Source organism: Mytilus edulis, chromosome 5 (assembly GCF_963676685.1).
Source record: "Mytilus edulis chromosome 5, xbMytEdul2.2, whole genome shotgun sequence".
Classification (NCBI taxonomy): domain Eukaryota; kingdom Metazoa; phylum Mollusca; class Bivalvia; order Mytilida; family Mytilidae; genus Mytilus; species Mytilus edulis.
The window spans coordinates 82,504,241-82,520,455 of NC_092348.1; the positions used below are offsets into that span (position 1 = coordinate 82,504,241).

Genomic DNA, 16,215 nt, shown 5'->3' on the forward strand with positions numbered 1-16,215 from the left:
GTTTTGTGCTCATGTCTTCTGGTTAAGATGACCTAAGTTAGCTTTGTGCTCATGTCTTCTGGTTCTGATGACCTAGTTAGCTTTGTGCTCATGTCTTCTGGTTGAGATGACATAAGTTAGCTTTGTGCTCATGTCTTCTGGTTGAGATGACCTAGTTAGCTTTGTGCTCATGTCTTCTGGTTGAGATGACCTAGTTAGCTTTGTGCTCATGTGTTTTTGTTGAGATGACCTAGTTAGCTTTGTGCTCATGTCTTCTGGTTGAGATGACCTATAGTTGGTTATGTGCTCATGCTTTCCTGTTGAAATGGCCTTCAGCTAGTTTTGTGCTCATGTGTTTTTGTTGAGATGACTAACAGTTAGTTTTGTGCTCAAGTCTTCTGGTTGAGATGACCTATAGTTAGTTATGTGCTCATGCTTTCCTGTTGAAATGGCCTTCAGCTAGTTTTGTACTCATGTTTGAATGACCTACAGTTTACTTTTGTCTAGTTTTTGTTTGCACACCTAAGGCTTTGGCTACCTTTGCACTCAATGTATCTTTCCTCCTTCATTATGGGAAGGCTATTACTCTGTTTTATGGTCGATAATTTCTTTTCATTAATAAAAGATTGCGTTCATTGACATATTTTTTTGTTTGTAACTAAGTGCATGCAGGCATAAATAATTATATATAAAGCCAACATTTTCTACTTTATCCTAAATGAAATTCCAGCAAAGACTCGGGTAATCAGTGTTATACTGCCAGAAATAAAATATCATTAATTTTTCTAGTGTGAAATTTTTCTAGTCAGTTTATAGGATGTACAGAATCTGTGGAATCTTTTATCTGTTTCAAGTGTATAATGTTTGAAATGTTCGTTGTGTGAAGAAGAAAAAAGCAGCGTTAGGGGTCAAGTTGTATTCCAGCTGTGTATTGAGGAAGGATTGTTTATTTGGTGAAGGTTCATGATGATAAACAGTAATTATTGTAACAACATAACAACAAAATTTGTATGGAAGATATCCAGGAAGTTAAATCTATCATTCTGTTTGGTGTCCAATAGATCATTGTTGTAACAGGCTCAGAAGGTCATTAGGGTGTGAGGTTAAGGAAGACCTACACTATTTTTTTTTTATCTGTGTCAGTTTGCAGCTTAACAAAGAGATAGCCATTTTCATCAGCTAACCTTTCTTTCTACCATATAAAATAGTCAGGGGCAATTTCAACTATATGTCCCCATTCAAATGCATTGATCTTTTTTTTTAAGGGGGAGGGGGTTTCAACCCCCTGGATCGGATCCACCACTGATAGTAATAGCATTTCCATCAAGATTTTTAAAGAAATTCCTTAGATGGCATGTAGAAAAATGTTGTGTCCAGATCTAGAAATCCCATACATAGCATTGGATAGAGAGTGTAAATCACAGGTAGTGTCCATTCTAAACACCTGTTTATCTGCTGATTTAGTCCATATAAAAATACTACAAAAAAACTATTTTGAGATGAGTCACTATGTACGGAATAATTACAGCCCTATAAACCTACTATTGCATGCTAACAACTGGTAATTAAAGGTTACTATTCTATACCTGAATAAATTGACCAGTGAGCCACAAGGTACGGTGTCCTTGAAAGGTATAATTACCAAAATTGGGTACATTTAAAAAGTATTTTGAGTTCAAAGGTCTGTGACTCTTAATTTCTTCCGTTGCTTTTGTTAACTTGAAGAAGTGTTGACAATTGTGTAGCCACTCTTACAAATAATGTTTGCATCGTAGGAGGTCACTACTCGCCATTGTAGTAGCAGTGAATAGTAATTAAAGTAAATTGCTGAATAAGATTTATACCTTTTTTGCGATTAAATCTCTATCAAATTCTATTCCCTTCTTATAGTTTAGCTTTTATTTTAAACACTTCAAAATCTATCCACTACTTTCTATTATTCCCTTTTTTACTGCGGTCTAAAGGGCCAAGCAGGTTTTGTCTAGATCACAGTAGCATTAATCTTGAGGTCTAGTGTTGATTAATAACCTGTTCCGTACCAGAGGAGAAGGGGTTAGGATTAAGTAACAATAATGTCATTTTTTAATTAGAAAGATTTGGTTGGTAAAGCATTACTACTGAAGCTGAAATCTTGATCTTTTAAGTGTATCATCAGTTTGAGATTCTCATTGAATAAAGAATTTCCTATGAAATTGACCCTCTCTAGAAAATCGTGTGTTTAGATAAGGTAACACCTGGTTGGTTAGAGGAAAGTAATTCATCCATAATTATTCATTCATTTTCCATGTAAAATATTACAGAGCAGTCCTAATTTTAGATAAAATTTATACAATAAATACATTGTAAAGATTGCATAACTAAATCCAATCTACCGTATCAAAATAATGTCACTAGACTATTTGTACCCCTTGACTTTGAAAAAGGGGTGTAATGTAGCTTATAAGTTAAATCAACCATTTTTCTTTATTTTGACATACAAATTGCTATATTTAATCATTTTGTACCATACATGCTGCACTGGATCTTAGGGATTGTTTGATCAAACTGAATCCACTGCAATAATGAATAGGTACGCTGACTTGAGGTCCTTACAATTACTGATCGTTCTACTTGTATTGTAGTACTAGAAAGTAAAAATCTTCGAAAAAATGTGTATGAATCAGACAAAAAAAAGGTTTCATTCTTGTGATGATAGTTCTGTCTTTGTTCTGCTATAGTTGACATGATATTTCAGTGAGTATGTGTTGTTGGGTGGCTGGCCACATTGATGTTTACCTCAAATCGTCTATCTTATTAGACTTTTGTTCAAATTGTATTCCGTTGAGCCTCAACTTTATAGTAATCTTGTTTATAATTTAGTAGTCTTGGTTGAGTTTTTATCCACCCTAGTCCTTCGTGAATAACCAGTAGTGAGATTTATCAACCATGATAGTTTAATGATAGACCATTTGATAAATTTGGGTGTGTTGTTAAAAAGTCTGGTCTGTTTGGTTGCATTGCTCTGAAAACATTTCTTGTATTGCCTAAGAAAACTTAACATCTTTTACAACACAAACCTGACAAGTGCCTTTGGAGCACTGAAATGTGTATTTAACATTTATATCACTTGTCAATTAAAAAGTGGGTAAAAAAAGAGCTTTTCTGCATTTATTTACAAAATGCATCATGTAAAGAGTACAAGGAAAATTACTGAACAAAAGACAATATTAACTGTTCCCAATGATAGCATATCAGTATAATAAAGTGCTTTTTATTGATTTAATAAGTTTGTAAATATTTAAACAAATAAATAGATTATATTATCACAAATTAAATATAAACAAGGGGACATTAATCTACTGAAGTGTTTACAAGGAACTGTTCCAATGGCAGAAGTGTAAACCTTAGATAACATTAAATGATTGTAAAATTGTAATTTTCCATAATATATTGTTTTGGGGTACTTTGGTTCAGATCAGTAGCCTATTGATCACTTAAAGCATATTTATATTTTCTTGACACTTCTTTAACCAGCTTACAGCCCTTGTAATGTTTAAAATAGAATTAATTTTTTTTATTAGTAAGTCACGTTTGAGTGACATTAGCAATCATGTTGGTTTGAGAGTATATGTAAGAGTGTTGATAAAGATTAAGACAAGTAGAGTGCACCCTTGAAAGGAGGATTTAGGCAAGTGTACTGCAGTTTAGGAGAATAATTTAGGTAAATAGAGTGCACCTTTGAATGAAAGATTTTGAGAGGTAATTTTAGTTTGACTGTCCCTCTGGTATCTTTTGCCCCTCATTTAAGATTAAGGCAAGTAGAGTGCACATTGAAAGCTTTCTAAAAGTTGTACTGATATCAGCTCATTGGACATGCTGTTGTTTAGCAAAAGCTTATTTTATAAGGTCTCAGCTTGCTTTAAATAAAGGCAATCCAGCTGTTCCAATTTGAAATAGTTATGAAATAAAACAGCATTTGAAATAATTTAAGATGTAAAACAACATACCTTCCTCTTGTGATTGGTAGTGTTTTCGGCCAAAAAGTTATCAACTTATTGACACAACAAATAAAATAGTAATTTTCAGTATCACATCACTGAAATGAAAAGAATATTGTTTTGACAGAAGTTTCCTTATCTTTTGTAAAGTATTACATAACCCAGCAGGAGCATTCTTACAGAGATCTTTGTGCAGAAATATACCAATGGCATTAAGAAAACAATTATGTTTGTTATAATTGTAAAGAAAGCAAGCTATTGGGGTTAGAAGTCAATTTATAAGTTGTTCAAGTCAGATTCAAAAGAAGAGGGTGCCTAGGAAGAGTAAATCTTTAATTAACTCTATTTTATAAAGTACTTAATAAAAGACTTTTCAATGAAGAGGTAGACACAGATTACTTTCACAATTGCCGCATCATTATGGATCATCTCAAATTGGTTGTACATTGAAATCAACGCTCTCTATACACCCTGTTCATTGCTTGTTTTGTCTTACAACAGCTGGAATGAAACCATGTTGTTGGACTTTTTATGGAATAAAATACAAAATATTCAACTTGTTTGTTCCAGATAACTTTTAACTGCGCTGTACTTTTCTTTCAATATTTATAACTTGCGGTATTGTCTTGATTGATGATGAAAATATCTTAAAATAGGTAACATGGCGTTAAAGGGTCAACAAATATAATATGCTTTTATTGGTGATATACATATCATTTGTCATAAACTTCTTTCAATGAATATCTTAATATTGTCATTTCATGTGTGAAAAACAATCAATCTTTATATTCCCAAGTTAAGATTAAGTAGCTGTGGGCTATTCTAACCAAATACCAAGATGTTTTGTATAAATTTGTCAAAATGAAGGATAATTATTCTAGTAATATATGTCTAGAGAGGTGATAGTTTTTGTTAATTAGACAAATCTGTGTAAATATAATTAATATTGGAGTCATTTGTAGCTCAGTATTTTGTACAAGACCACATCAAATGAATTGCAGTATCTTTGTATATTCAACAGAGACCAAATGAATTTGAAATGTTCATAATATGTCTTATTCTATTTACATGAATTGTGAACTGAATTTGAAATTGGCCTTTTAAGATCTAAAATTCTGAGTCGCAGAAGAGTCTCAATTTTTTTAGGACATACGCATTCACCAATTTTAAAAGTTGTTGAAATTATTAGAGGCCTGCATGTTTGTTGACCAATCAAAGAAGCCCATTTCGATCCGGGGAGATAATCAAAAGTTATATCTGTACATTAAATTTTTCTCTTTCCCCAAGAATCCAGATAATTTTGTTTTTCTACTAAAATAACAAGAAGGTCAGATGAATGTCACCTAGTTCCTGCTTTATCATGTTTACAATCAGTGTTAATCTGGTCTGATTATAGAATCAATCGGTCACTTAGCAGCTTTATGATACAAATGACCACAGGTGGCAATTTAACTGACCAAATAACTGACCAATCAATCATCTTCAAATACCATCACATAAAGGCAAACATGTTTATCAGTAGATTTTATTGTTCAGGGACTATCTAGTGATTAGAGGAATCCTGTTATTAAATGGCGCAAAATTTGGAATGCCCAATCAAAATCTAGTTATTATCTTGTCATAAATGGTGCCAAATTTGTTTTCTGCATCTAAATCTACTCATTATCCTGGAAAAAAGCAAAAGACTTGATACTTCAGAGAATTTTAGAAAGATTCAGAGGGAAATATTTTGGCAATGTATATCCAAAAAGGCCTGAATGGTTGTTTGGTTGTATGCATTTGGTTTTGCTGAAGTCTGCATATATGCCAATAGAAAATTTGTACTTGTTGAATATTTAAATTCATGTATTAACTCTGAGTATTAACTAGACTGGCAAAATCTACAAAAAAATTGATATCCAACAAATGATAATGAATTCATGGTATCAGAAATAAATAATTATGAATCCCTGGTATCAGAAATAAATAATTATGAATCCCTGGTATCAGAAATAAATAATTATGAATCCCTGGTATCAGAAACAAACAATTATGAATCCCTGGTATCCGAAATAAACAATTATGAATCCTGGTATCCGAAATAAATAATTATGAATCCCCGGTATCAGAAATAAACGATTAAGAATCAACAGTATCAGAAATAAACGATTAGAGATGGTGAGTAAGTTGTGTATTTTGTTGTGCCGACAGATGGAGACAGCTTTGTAGGTTATTCAGCTGTACCCTGAAGGAACTTTCTGTAATTGTTTGCTTGACAGGAATAAGTATCAGTAAGCAGAAAGTTCCCCCACAGACTTTGTTGATAGATTATATACATTCTTCTCGGAGATAAAACGATTCACCTGTTTAAGTTGGCCAATCTTCAAATGATAAGTGGTCATTGATTATCATTGAAATGACCAATCATTAGGCTGAGATTATATCACAATGGTCAATAGGGGGTGTATATAATAATCGTGATAATACTTTAGAAAGTTTGGAACAGCGGGATTTTGGATTAACATTCTTGTATTGAGGTATGGTCATTTTGTACACCTGAATCATGATGGAGATTTATACCGTCATGTGATGTTACAATCATTGCCAAAAAATATTACAGGAAATTCATCACATTAATAAAAAAGTTTCTTTTTCTGTATGTTAACATAGTTTATGATACGGTTTATTGATCGCATAAATAGATCTTGTATTTCAAATGGTCATCAGGGCAATAATAAATAGCGAATCAATGGACTAAAACAATATTGACAATAAAATTGTCATTTCATTTTGATTTTGGCAATTTAAAAAAATTAAAATTTGAAAAAAAGATGTTGTTTGCTCAATTATGCATTAAAACAGCAAATTCAACAAAATCTTTAAGTGCACAAAAGTTTTGTTCATAATGACTTAAAAATTGTTGCTATTACTAACAAGCAGACAGACATGACAGAAGGTACATTTGAATTTTCAATTGATGCATTTATTAAACTATTTATTGTTGAATTTTAACCAATGTTTGCACACCTGAACTGCAGTTTGTCAAAGCAGAAGGCTGAGCTGTACAAACCAAATTTTGTCCCAATATGCAATCCTATGAATAAACAGAAAACCTGTTGCAGCTTACGAATGATTTGTAAAAATCATTTTGGTTACAATATAAAACATAATAGAGTTGGCTTAAACCAGCTTTCTCTCTTCTATGACCTTGTGTTAGTGACATTTAACATTGTTATTGGACAATACAAATTGCTTTTATTCTTTATGTTTTCCAAATACTTAGAGTTTCATGATTTTAGAGAATTATAATGAAGAGGAGTTTATAATTTTTTATTAATCCTTGATACAATTTCATAATTCTGTTTTACATGTTATATATAGCTGCATTTCCGTAAATTTATGAGGAACATATATAACGCAGGATTACCCAAATTATGATCAAAATGTTGATTGAGAAATCGCAATTCTATAAATCCCAGGTCATCTTTCACATATAAAACAATTTCAGTTCTTGAAGGTGTTTCAGTAAATACATAACAAATTATCTAAAAAGTAAATTGACATAGTTTTTACAGAGAAAAAAGTGTATCTTTATAAAAAGTTGCCAATTTTGATAGTTGAATGTATTTGAGAAGTGTAGACAGTTATCCAGTTCTGTTTGAAAAAGGTCGTAAAAGTTGTTTAGATTTACTTACATCCATAGATTTACGACTTTGCTACCAGTATACAACTTCACTTCTGTTGCTGGTTTTATGGTCTGTTATCACGGGTTATGGAATGCTAGCAGACTTTTTATAAATAGACTAATTTTACTGTTTTTTTAAGGGATTTTTATGTCTCTAAACAAAAACAGGGAACATGTAATCCCAAAACATTACTTAGTTGTGGTTGACTTAAATATATAGGGTTTAGAAAGCATATGCTAATAATTTGCACATGAATTTGACAGTTATTGTTATGAATAGATATTTAGATAAGCTATACAATTCTTTGTTTTCTGGGCAATATAATTATAGTTCTTCCTATACGTGATTGATGAGTGAATTTCCAGCATTTGTCAAATTTTAAAAATAAAACTCTAATTTTCTAATTTCTTATTGGTTACATTTAAAATGATTTTTACAGAATTTGTGCAAAATCACTTTCCTTTTTGTTTATTTTTTGGTTGATGCATAAATTCTGTCAGTAAATTGTCAAAACAAAAATGGTCAGAAAATTGAGTAGTACATGTACTGTCAAAAAGCAAATACTGCCAGTATGTGTGAATATACACATACTGTTCTGTTAGAAAATAATATAAAAAGAAAAAAATACTACCTCTATGTTGAATTTTGTTAGAGTATGTTGAATAACACTGACAACCTTTCAATAATTTTTTTACTGACAATTTTTTAATCACAGATATTTTTGTATATTTCAGGATTGTTGCGTGGATTATAAACGGGTGATTCAATGAGTGGATTCTATTTGTCTGTGTGTCTTTATGACAGAGTATGAAGAGGCCTGGCATCAACAGGATGCTAGTAGAGGCTCTGTTACTATGGATCCTGGTCGTCATGGTGAAAGCCACAACTTCTGAAGGTAAAATACAGAAATAATACAGAAGATTGAACAGTGATTTTACTGTTGGGAATAATAAGAATTTTGTATATGTATATATATATTACGAGATTTCATGCAAAAACTGATTTGTTCAAATATCAAGCCACAGTTAAAAAATTATATTTGAATAAGCGTAAGATTTCACATGATCAGAAGGTCACTTATGTCGGCTCTATACTTAAACAGATTGAACAAAATATTTGTTGGATGATTTGGTGTATTACTACTTCCAATAGTTATCTCCCATTTCTTGAAATTGACAAGATTTCTCTGTCTCTTTGTAAAGTTTTTGAATATTTCTCAGTGTTATGCCATTGAGTTCAATCTTATGATACAAATTTGTTATTGAGACCACACAAAAATTCTTCATAGCAATAGCCTTGTTGAACTATTAAAGTTAAGAGACTGCACAAATTACAGGGCATCAAATACTATTGTGGCATTGATAGGACAATTGAATTTTTTTCCTTTTTACAAAAGTGTGTACATGTACCAGGCAGTACATAGATACTTTGTTCATGACCTTCAATTGTACCAGGTAGTACATTCACGACCTTCAATCTTTTCAACATTTCCTTAAATTATAAGAGTAAGAAAAATCAGAATTAGTTCATCCAGGTTCACTCTTGTCACATGCAAGAAGCCATAGGGAGTTAAATGAACAATCCCTGAAGAGGAACTTGGAAAATGTGAAATATCATCCACTCCTCTACAAACAAGTTCTTACAAAGAAGCAAAGAGTTGTATGTTGACAATGACACTGCAACCTAACAACACACAGAATGTCTAGTTAATTGAGGATTTCAGTAAAATGTGCAGGATTCACCATATTTCCTTATGGAGAACCCCTTAAAAACCTATAAATAAATCAATAAGGACATCTTGAATTACAGAAAACCTTTGATCAGTTTTCGGTTAAACCATTAAAGTAAAAATTCATTTTGCCTGTAAAAACTATATGATTTATGTATAGTAATATTGGCTATATATTAGTGCTATCTGATTGGTGTCTAGTTACACTGGGTTATTAAAGGAAATCTTAATGTGTTTTTTTCACAGAGGTTTACTGGCATGGTATAAAAATAGAACAGGTCCTCTGAATTTAATCTTTGAAGGTTTAAGAAAAATTATCATCAGGTAGAATCTCGCTATTTAGAAATTTAGAAATGGTGGTTAATGTTCTGTAGGTTGATGATTTCACAGAAATGAATATTTGGTTTTGAGTAATTTATTAATGTTATAATCAGATCTCAGACAGGCATGCAGTTTTCCATGACAAAAATTAGAGACATTAATTAAAAAAGAGGGATAAATACACGGCGGGCAAAGTAAAATTGTGAATCAACAACAAAAACGGAACCTTTTCCAAAGAATAAAGAAGCAAGAATTAGCAATATTCAGAAGAAATATATCTCAAGATTGATTTATAATTACTAGAACTTATAAGTAAAACATTAAAGTTTAGTCCAGATAATAAATTCAGAACAACCTAAAAAAAATAATTTTGGAACTTTAATTTTCTTATAGTTTGGATTCTTAAACTCTCTGTGTTAATTTTTATTGATGTGCACCCTTCATTATTAAAGTACATTTTAGAATTATATTTATGTATTCCCACAAATGTTTTATATCATTATAAATTAGAAATACATTGTATTACCAATAAAATCTTTCCTTATAAACCTACAGGAAATGTTTGAGCCTATTACAGTGAGTTGACTGTTAGTGTTGCTCTCCACCAATTGCAACTCATTCAAAATTTTGACCAAATTGCAATTTGTTTTATTAAACCAAATTGTTCAACTGGTCAGAATATTGAACAAATTGTTCAGTCAAAATGTGAAAGTGCAAGGTGATAAAATAAAATATACTTACAATCCTATTAGACTTTAACTCCACTTTAATGATGTTGTGACAAAATTAGTTTATCAGTTTGTATAGTTATATTATAGTCATTTCCATACTGAAGAGGAACTGTTTATTTTGAATTGCTATAAAATTGTCCAAACTAAGCTTTCATATAGTTTTTCTCTCTAAAAGTATTCTATATTTATAAGAATCAGATATCATTTTAAATAAAACATCATATATTCAGTAAAATATGTGTGAAATAACAATATGCTTTTGATAAGTTTTCAGGGGAGATAACCTAAAATATTATTCTTTTGAATAAAGACTTTTTGAAAGAAAAGTTATTATCTCCCCCATGGAAACTTCCTACAAACATATATTTCAATTTTACACATATTTTACTGAATATGAAATGTTTTAATTCACATAATGTCTGATTCTTATAAATATAGAATACTTTTAGAAAGAAAAACCATATGAAAGCTTATTTTGGACAATTTAATAGCAATTCAAAATAAACAGTTCCCCTTCAGCATGGAAATGAATATAATATAACTATATAAACTGTTAAACTAATTTTGTCACAACATCATTAAAGTGGAGTTAAAGTCTTATAGGATTGTAAGTATGTTTTATTTTATCACCTTGCACTTTCATGACTTGGCTGTGATTTTCTACAGCAGTTGGTTCAAATTTCTGACCAGTTGAACAATTTGATTTTATAAAACAAATTGCAATTTGGTCAAAATTTTGAATGAGTTGCAATTGGTGGAGAGCAACACTAACAGTCAACTCACTGTAATATAACAGAAAAAAATTATAAATAGGTAGTAATTTAAAGCATGCCTTTTTAGTGTGGACAACTGATGAAAAATGTAGATATGGAGAGTTATTTATGAGAATTTTATTCAGTAATGAAACTAATGACTATTCATGTTACGCTTGGTTTAGAAGTTAAAAAAAAAGGGGGGATGGAGGGCTGATCAATAGGTAAATATCTATTTGATATTTTATATTATTTCAGCAGTGGTGCCCATGTTTTGTTATGGTTAGTCACCTAAGAATCTCAACCAGTTACACCTCAGACATGATAGCCAAGGGAGATAACTCAATCTCAGATTACCTCATATTAAAATCTATTTATTGTTGGTCATCTGCTTTCAAGATAATGATGATGATCTATATTTGATTAACGTCCAGTGGCAAATTAAAATGCATATTCATCTGACTCAGAGCCAACAGCAGCAGTCTTGCAGTCACATTTTGGGGAGAAATTCATTGTAAATTATTTTTGTATTGTTGTATTTTTTTGTTCATTCTAATGAACTCTTTGATAATTTGATATTTGACGTAGAGATGTCCCTTAGAAAATAGAGAAAATTGACAGGGGTTTTATAAAAAAAATACAGTTGAGACAGTTTGCTATATATGAACCCATTTGAGTATGTGGGAAATCTTTGACATGAATGAAGATTTATTTTCAAAATATGGAACATTGTCATATTTTTGTAATCTAGAAAATGTAAAATTAGTCATAATGTCTTCCTCCAACAAACATTTATATGGTAATGTGTTAATTGGTTGGTTACAGGTTTGAATACAAAACTCATTCTAATTACTTCTTTCAAATTTGATGGCCTTAAATCATACTAGACATGAATTATAGTTGTTTTTTTCATTCATTGTGACAGAAAACATTAATATATACAATTGCTACCTTATGATCTCTGACATTTTTTATATTTATAGACTGACCAATCACATAAAAGATATGATTTACTGCGTGTTAATATGGAGCTGTTTTGTAATAAAGTTAAAAATGTGCAATATAATTGATAGATTAGCATTTTGTCCTTATTGCACTAGTGATAAGTTTAGCAGGTATAAATGACAAATTTGATGAAATTAAATTAAAAATAGAAATTTTATATCAGTTGTGGTGACTTTGACAGCAAATGATTTATTAGCCAATGGAATCATTTTTAAACCTTTGCAAATCTGGCTTTGCTTAGTATAGAATTATGACCAAAAGACTGTGTACGTATATTCATCAGTATTGATATACTATGAATTGAATATCTTTTATTTTAAGAGTATAACTGCAACCAGTTTCCACTTTATAAAACAGTTGTTTGTAAGATGTGCACCTTAATGCCAGGTCTGAAAATTAAAGGAGATATATGTTTTAATTCAAACATTCATGATATTTTACTTATATACAAATTGTGACTTGGATAAGAGAGTTGTCACATTGGCGCTCATTCCATATCTATTCAACTAAGTAAGGATAAGGCAAGTGGCAAAAGCTACGAAAAATGAGAATTGTTTTCTGTAAAAAAAAAAAAAATACCACAAAAATGTGGATCTACGATGCATGCAAAAGCCATTGTAGAAACTGTCATTGGTATGTCTTAGACATTACACATTACAGCATATTCACATGTCCATACTGCCAACATTAGGATGTTAACAGTGTAGATCTGACTGATCTAATTACCAACTCAAAATTCTCAAACACATTGACAACAGTAAACAACAATGGCCTATTTTTACAAAAGTATCAAACTGAAGTAATTTTCTTTGAGTTGCCAAATAAACCATATATTGATAGATAAATAATCAATGGTTTTTCGACTTTCTTTAACCTTAGTAATTTTCTAAAGGGATCTCTTTTTCACTAGTAGTAAAATAACAATTTGTGTAATTTTGTAAATTGTCAAGAATATGACAAAACTCAGAGAGAGAGAGAGAGAGAGAGAGAGAGAGAGAGAGAGAGAGAGAGAGAGAAAGAGAAAATAAATCACAAAGAAAAATCGGCTAAGAAGGTTTTCAGTTTATGTACAAATATATAAGTTTTATTTGTCATTTTCAAATTCTACTTAAAATATAGCCCACAAAGTTCAAATGTCAATAATAATTTCCATTGTAACACTATTGTGTAATTTCATTGTATAGTACTTGACCCCAGAAAAAAAGTTGCTGAATCAACCAGCACTAGATGTTAATGACATTTTAATCGGAAAATTTATGTTTGAATTCTAAGTTCAGTATCAAAATGAACCTGGTCATCCATGGTCAAACATCCATAAAACAAAACATTGAAGTGAACAAGAATTCCTGAGCAGAAGATCAATCATTCTACCTGCGTACCCTTGACTTGGTTTTGTCTATTACTAGGCAGTATAACCCGGTACAAAATCATCTCGTAGGACACAAAACCCATGTATAAGGAACATTTATAAACATTTCCAAAACACACCTCCTTTAATTCAAATCCCCTATTATTTCATGATTTATGTTTTTAAGTGAAATTTCTGAATGCATTCAGCCAAACACTATGTACAATACCTTATGGGTCCATTTGCATAACATTCTATCCACACCTATAGAAATGTTCAGATCCTGATCTTGTTAAATGGTTATTTAATGCAAAGTAGAGACATTAACCTTCAGGATATAGCTGAAGTCCAAACTAGATTTTCACTTTAATTTTGATATTTTCCTCATTAATCTTTAGAATTGATGACTTTGATCTCATATTTTAAAATGGTGCCCATAAATTAGTACAACATCAGGATAAAATGGCCAACACTGGGAACTATAGGTACCAAATTGTGCAGAGAACATAAATTTGATTTGATTTTTGGTGTTTTAACGCCACCTTTAAGCACTCCATTTAGGCTATTACGTGGCAGTCAGTTTTAATTGGTGGAGGAAGCTGGAGTGCCTGCAGAAAAACACAGACCTTCGATAGGAAAACTGACAATCCTAGTCAATTAAGATTGGAGTAGAGTGCACCTGCATGAGCAGGGTTCTAACTCACAACCCCAGTGTTGACTGGCTAGTGATTAAAGTAGTAACTACTTCGGCCACTGAGGCCCCTAAACAAAAATTTGAGATAGAGGTTGATATAATATCTAATCACATCCAAAGCAAGGGGTCAGGGGATTCAAACATCCCCTACCAGATTATGCTCCAAAACTTTGATATAGAGCTCAGCCTGAACATAATATCTAATTGCACTCAAAGTCAGGAGGTCAGATGATTCAAACATCCCCCACAGGATTGTGCAGTAGAAGAGACGGATATGTTCAGAATTTTGCTATTGTGATAATTTGGTGTCATGTCAATTTGGACTAAAATGTATAGTGTGAAAAGTATTTTCCCATTGAATACTTCATAAATTGGCTCTGGCTTCTAACTTTAAAGAATTGTTATCAGGGACAGCAAACTCGCACATGTTGGGATTCCGCGTATACTTATGGCAGAAATTCAAGCTTATCTTTATTTGGTTTTATTGTCTTCTAGGTTGCTGTCTTATGAACGACAGCTCCAGCATTCTTGTATTCATATCAAAACAGAAGTAGAAAAACATGAAGTTTTTCTAAAGCAATAAATTTAAAGTTGTTTTTATTTCTACTTTATACAAACTTTCAACAGATCGTTTGGATAGAGTGATGAATTAGCTACTATCTTTATCATTTCTGCATTCTATAATGTTTTATCAATGAAGACTTGAAATCAACCATACACCTCTAGACTGTATAAAAATGAAACAGGGCATGTTTTACATATCGTAACATCAACAAAATATCTGTATTTAAAATTTCACGGGTCTTGTGAATTTTATATCTTCTATTGATATGGTGTGTGATTCAAATCGTCATAATATTAATTCTTATTCCCGTCATAAAACTTATAAAAATTTTGTATTATCTTCTGCATCATTTAACCTTGACCTTGATGGTTTAACATTTGTATGACAAACAGGGTATATGTATCTAAAGTGTGTGTTTTTATGGGGTATTTGATAGTTGTTTTATGAGTGTTAATATAGACAAGTTATTGTTATCATAGTGAGAAGAGAAACTATAAAGTTAAATCAGACCACACTAGCGATACCCTGAATTACTCTTCAGAAAGACGTCATAAAACTATAACTTTAACATTTTATGGATATTGTTTAAGAAATATCTTGGCTGTGATTTGAGATGTCAGGCACTTAAAGAGCTGTAATAATGTAATACCTACATCATTGCTTTGGTTAACTGTAACTGTACACTGTACACCACGGCCTCAAATGATACATTAAAAATACAGTACACATGATAAAAAGGAATAATACATTTTAATGGAATATGTATGCCATATGTGCTTTTCCTTTGGACTTTATCAGTTTTCATACATTGTTTATTAAAATAATGGACAAAAAATAGTTCCACTAATGTGTATCCTTTGCCACTCAGAGTTAAAGATTTAGATTGTGTTTTATTTGTAACACCTGTACTTTTGGTAGTATAACACCATATAAGTTTACAGCAGGCAGGGGCGTTGGTGTACTCCCGACACATTTAGTTTCATCATTACATTTTTGTTTAGGGCCCACCTGATCCCTGCCTCAGTGCAGTCTGCACCAAAATCTTTTTCATCTACTAGTCCAAAGACCAATATTTAGACATTTTTCTTATTGGTCCAAACAAACTTTGGCAAAAACTTGCTTGTCCAAATGAAATTTTACTAGTCTGGGGCATCGGACTAGTGGCTAACCATGCAGACTGTCAGTGCTGAAGACCAATTGGTTTCCTTTGGCTGTTTTCTGCTTTTTGGTTGTTTGACAAATTCCCCATTTCCATACTCAACTCCAACATTAATGAACTTCAAAAATCAATCTGTTTTATATAAATGTGAACAAACCTATTGATTTGGTTGACTTCACTGTAAAAAGTCCAACGAATTTACTAACTTTGCTTGTAAGCATGAATACGTACCAATACTCAGAAACAAAACAAAACAGAGAAAAGTTTTAATCATCATATAAGCTTGTTTC

At 31.4% G+C, this 16,215-nt stretch overlaps 1 protein-coding gene across 7 annotated transcripts in view; it reads left to right on the forward strand.

Moving 5' to 3' along the window:
- LOC139524605 (interference hedgehog-like) overlaps positions 1-16,215 on the forward strand; it is a 138,898-nt gene that overhangs the window by 95,083 nt on the left and 27,600 nt on the right. For 6 of the 7 annotated variants that reach the window (XM_071319526.1, XM_071319525.1, XM_071319531.1 and 3 more), the window contains one exon: positions 8,356-8,516. In XM_071319526.1, coding sequence (XP_071175627.1) covers positions 8,429-8,516 — 88 coding nt within the window. In that variant the 5' untranslated portion in view covers positions 8,356-8,428. Of the gene's footprint in view, positions 1-6,453; positions 6,473-8,355; positions 8,517-16,215 lie in introns of those variants that run through there. The other variant, XM_071319530.1, reaches the window with a different exon arrangement.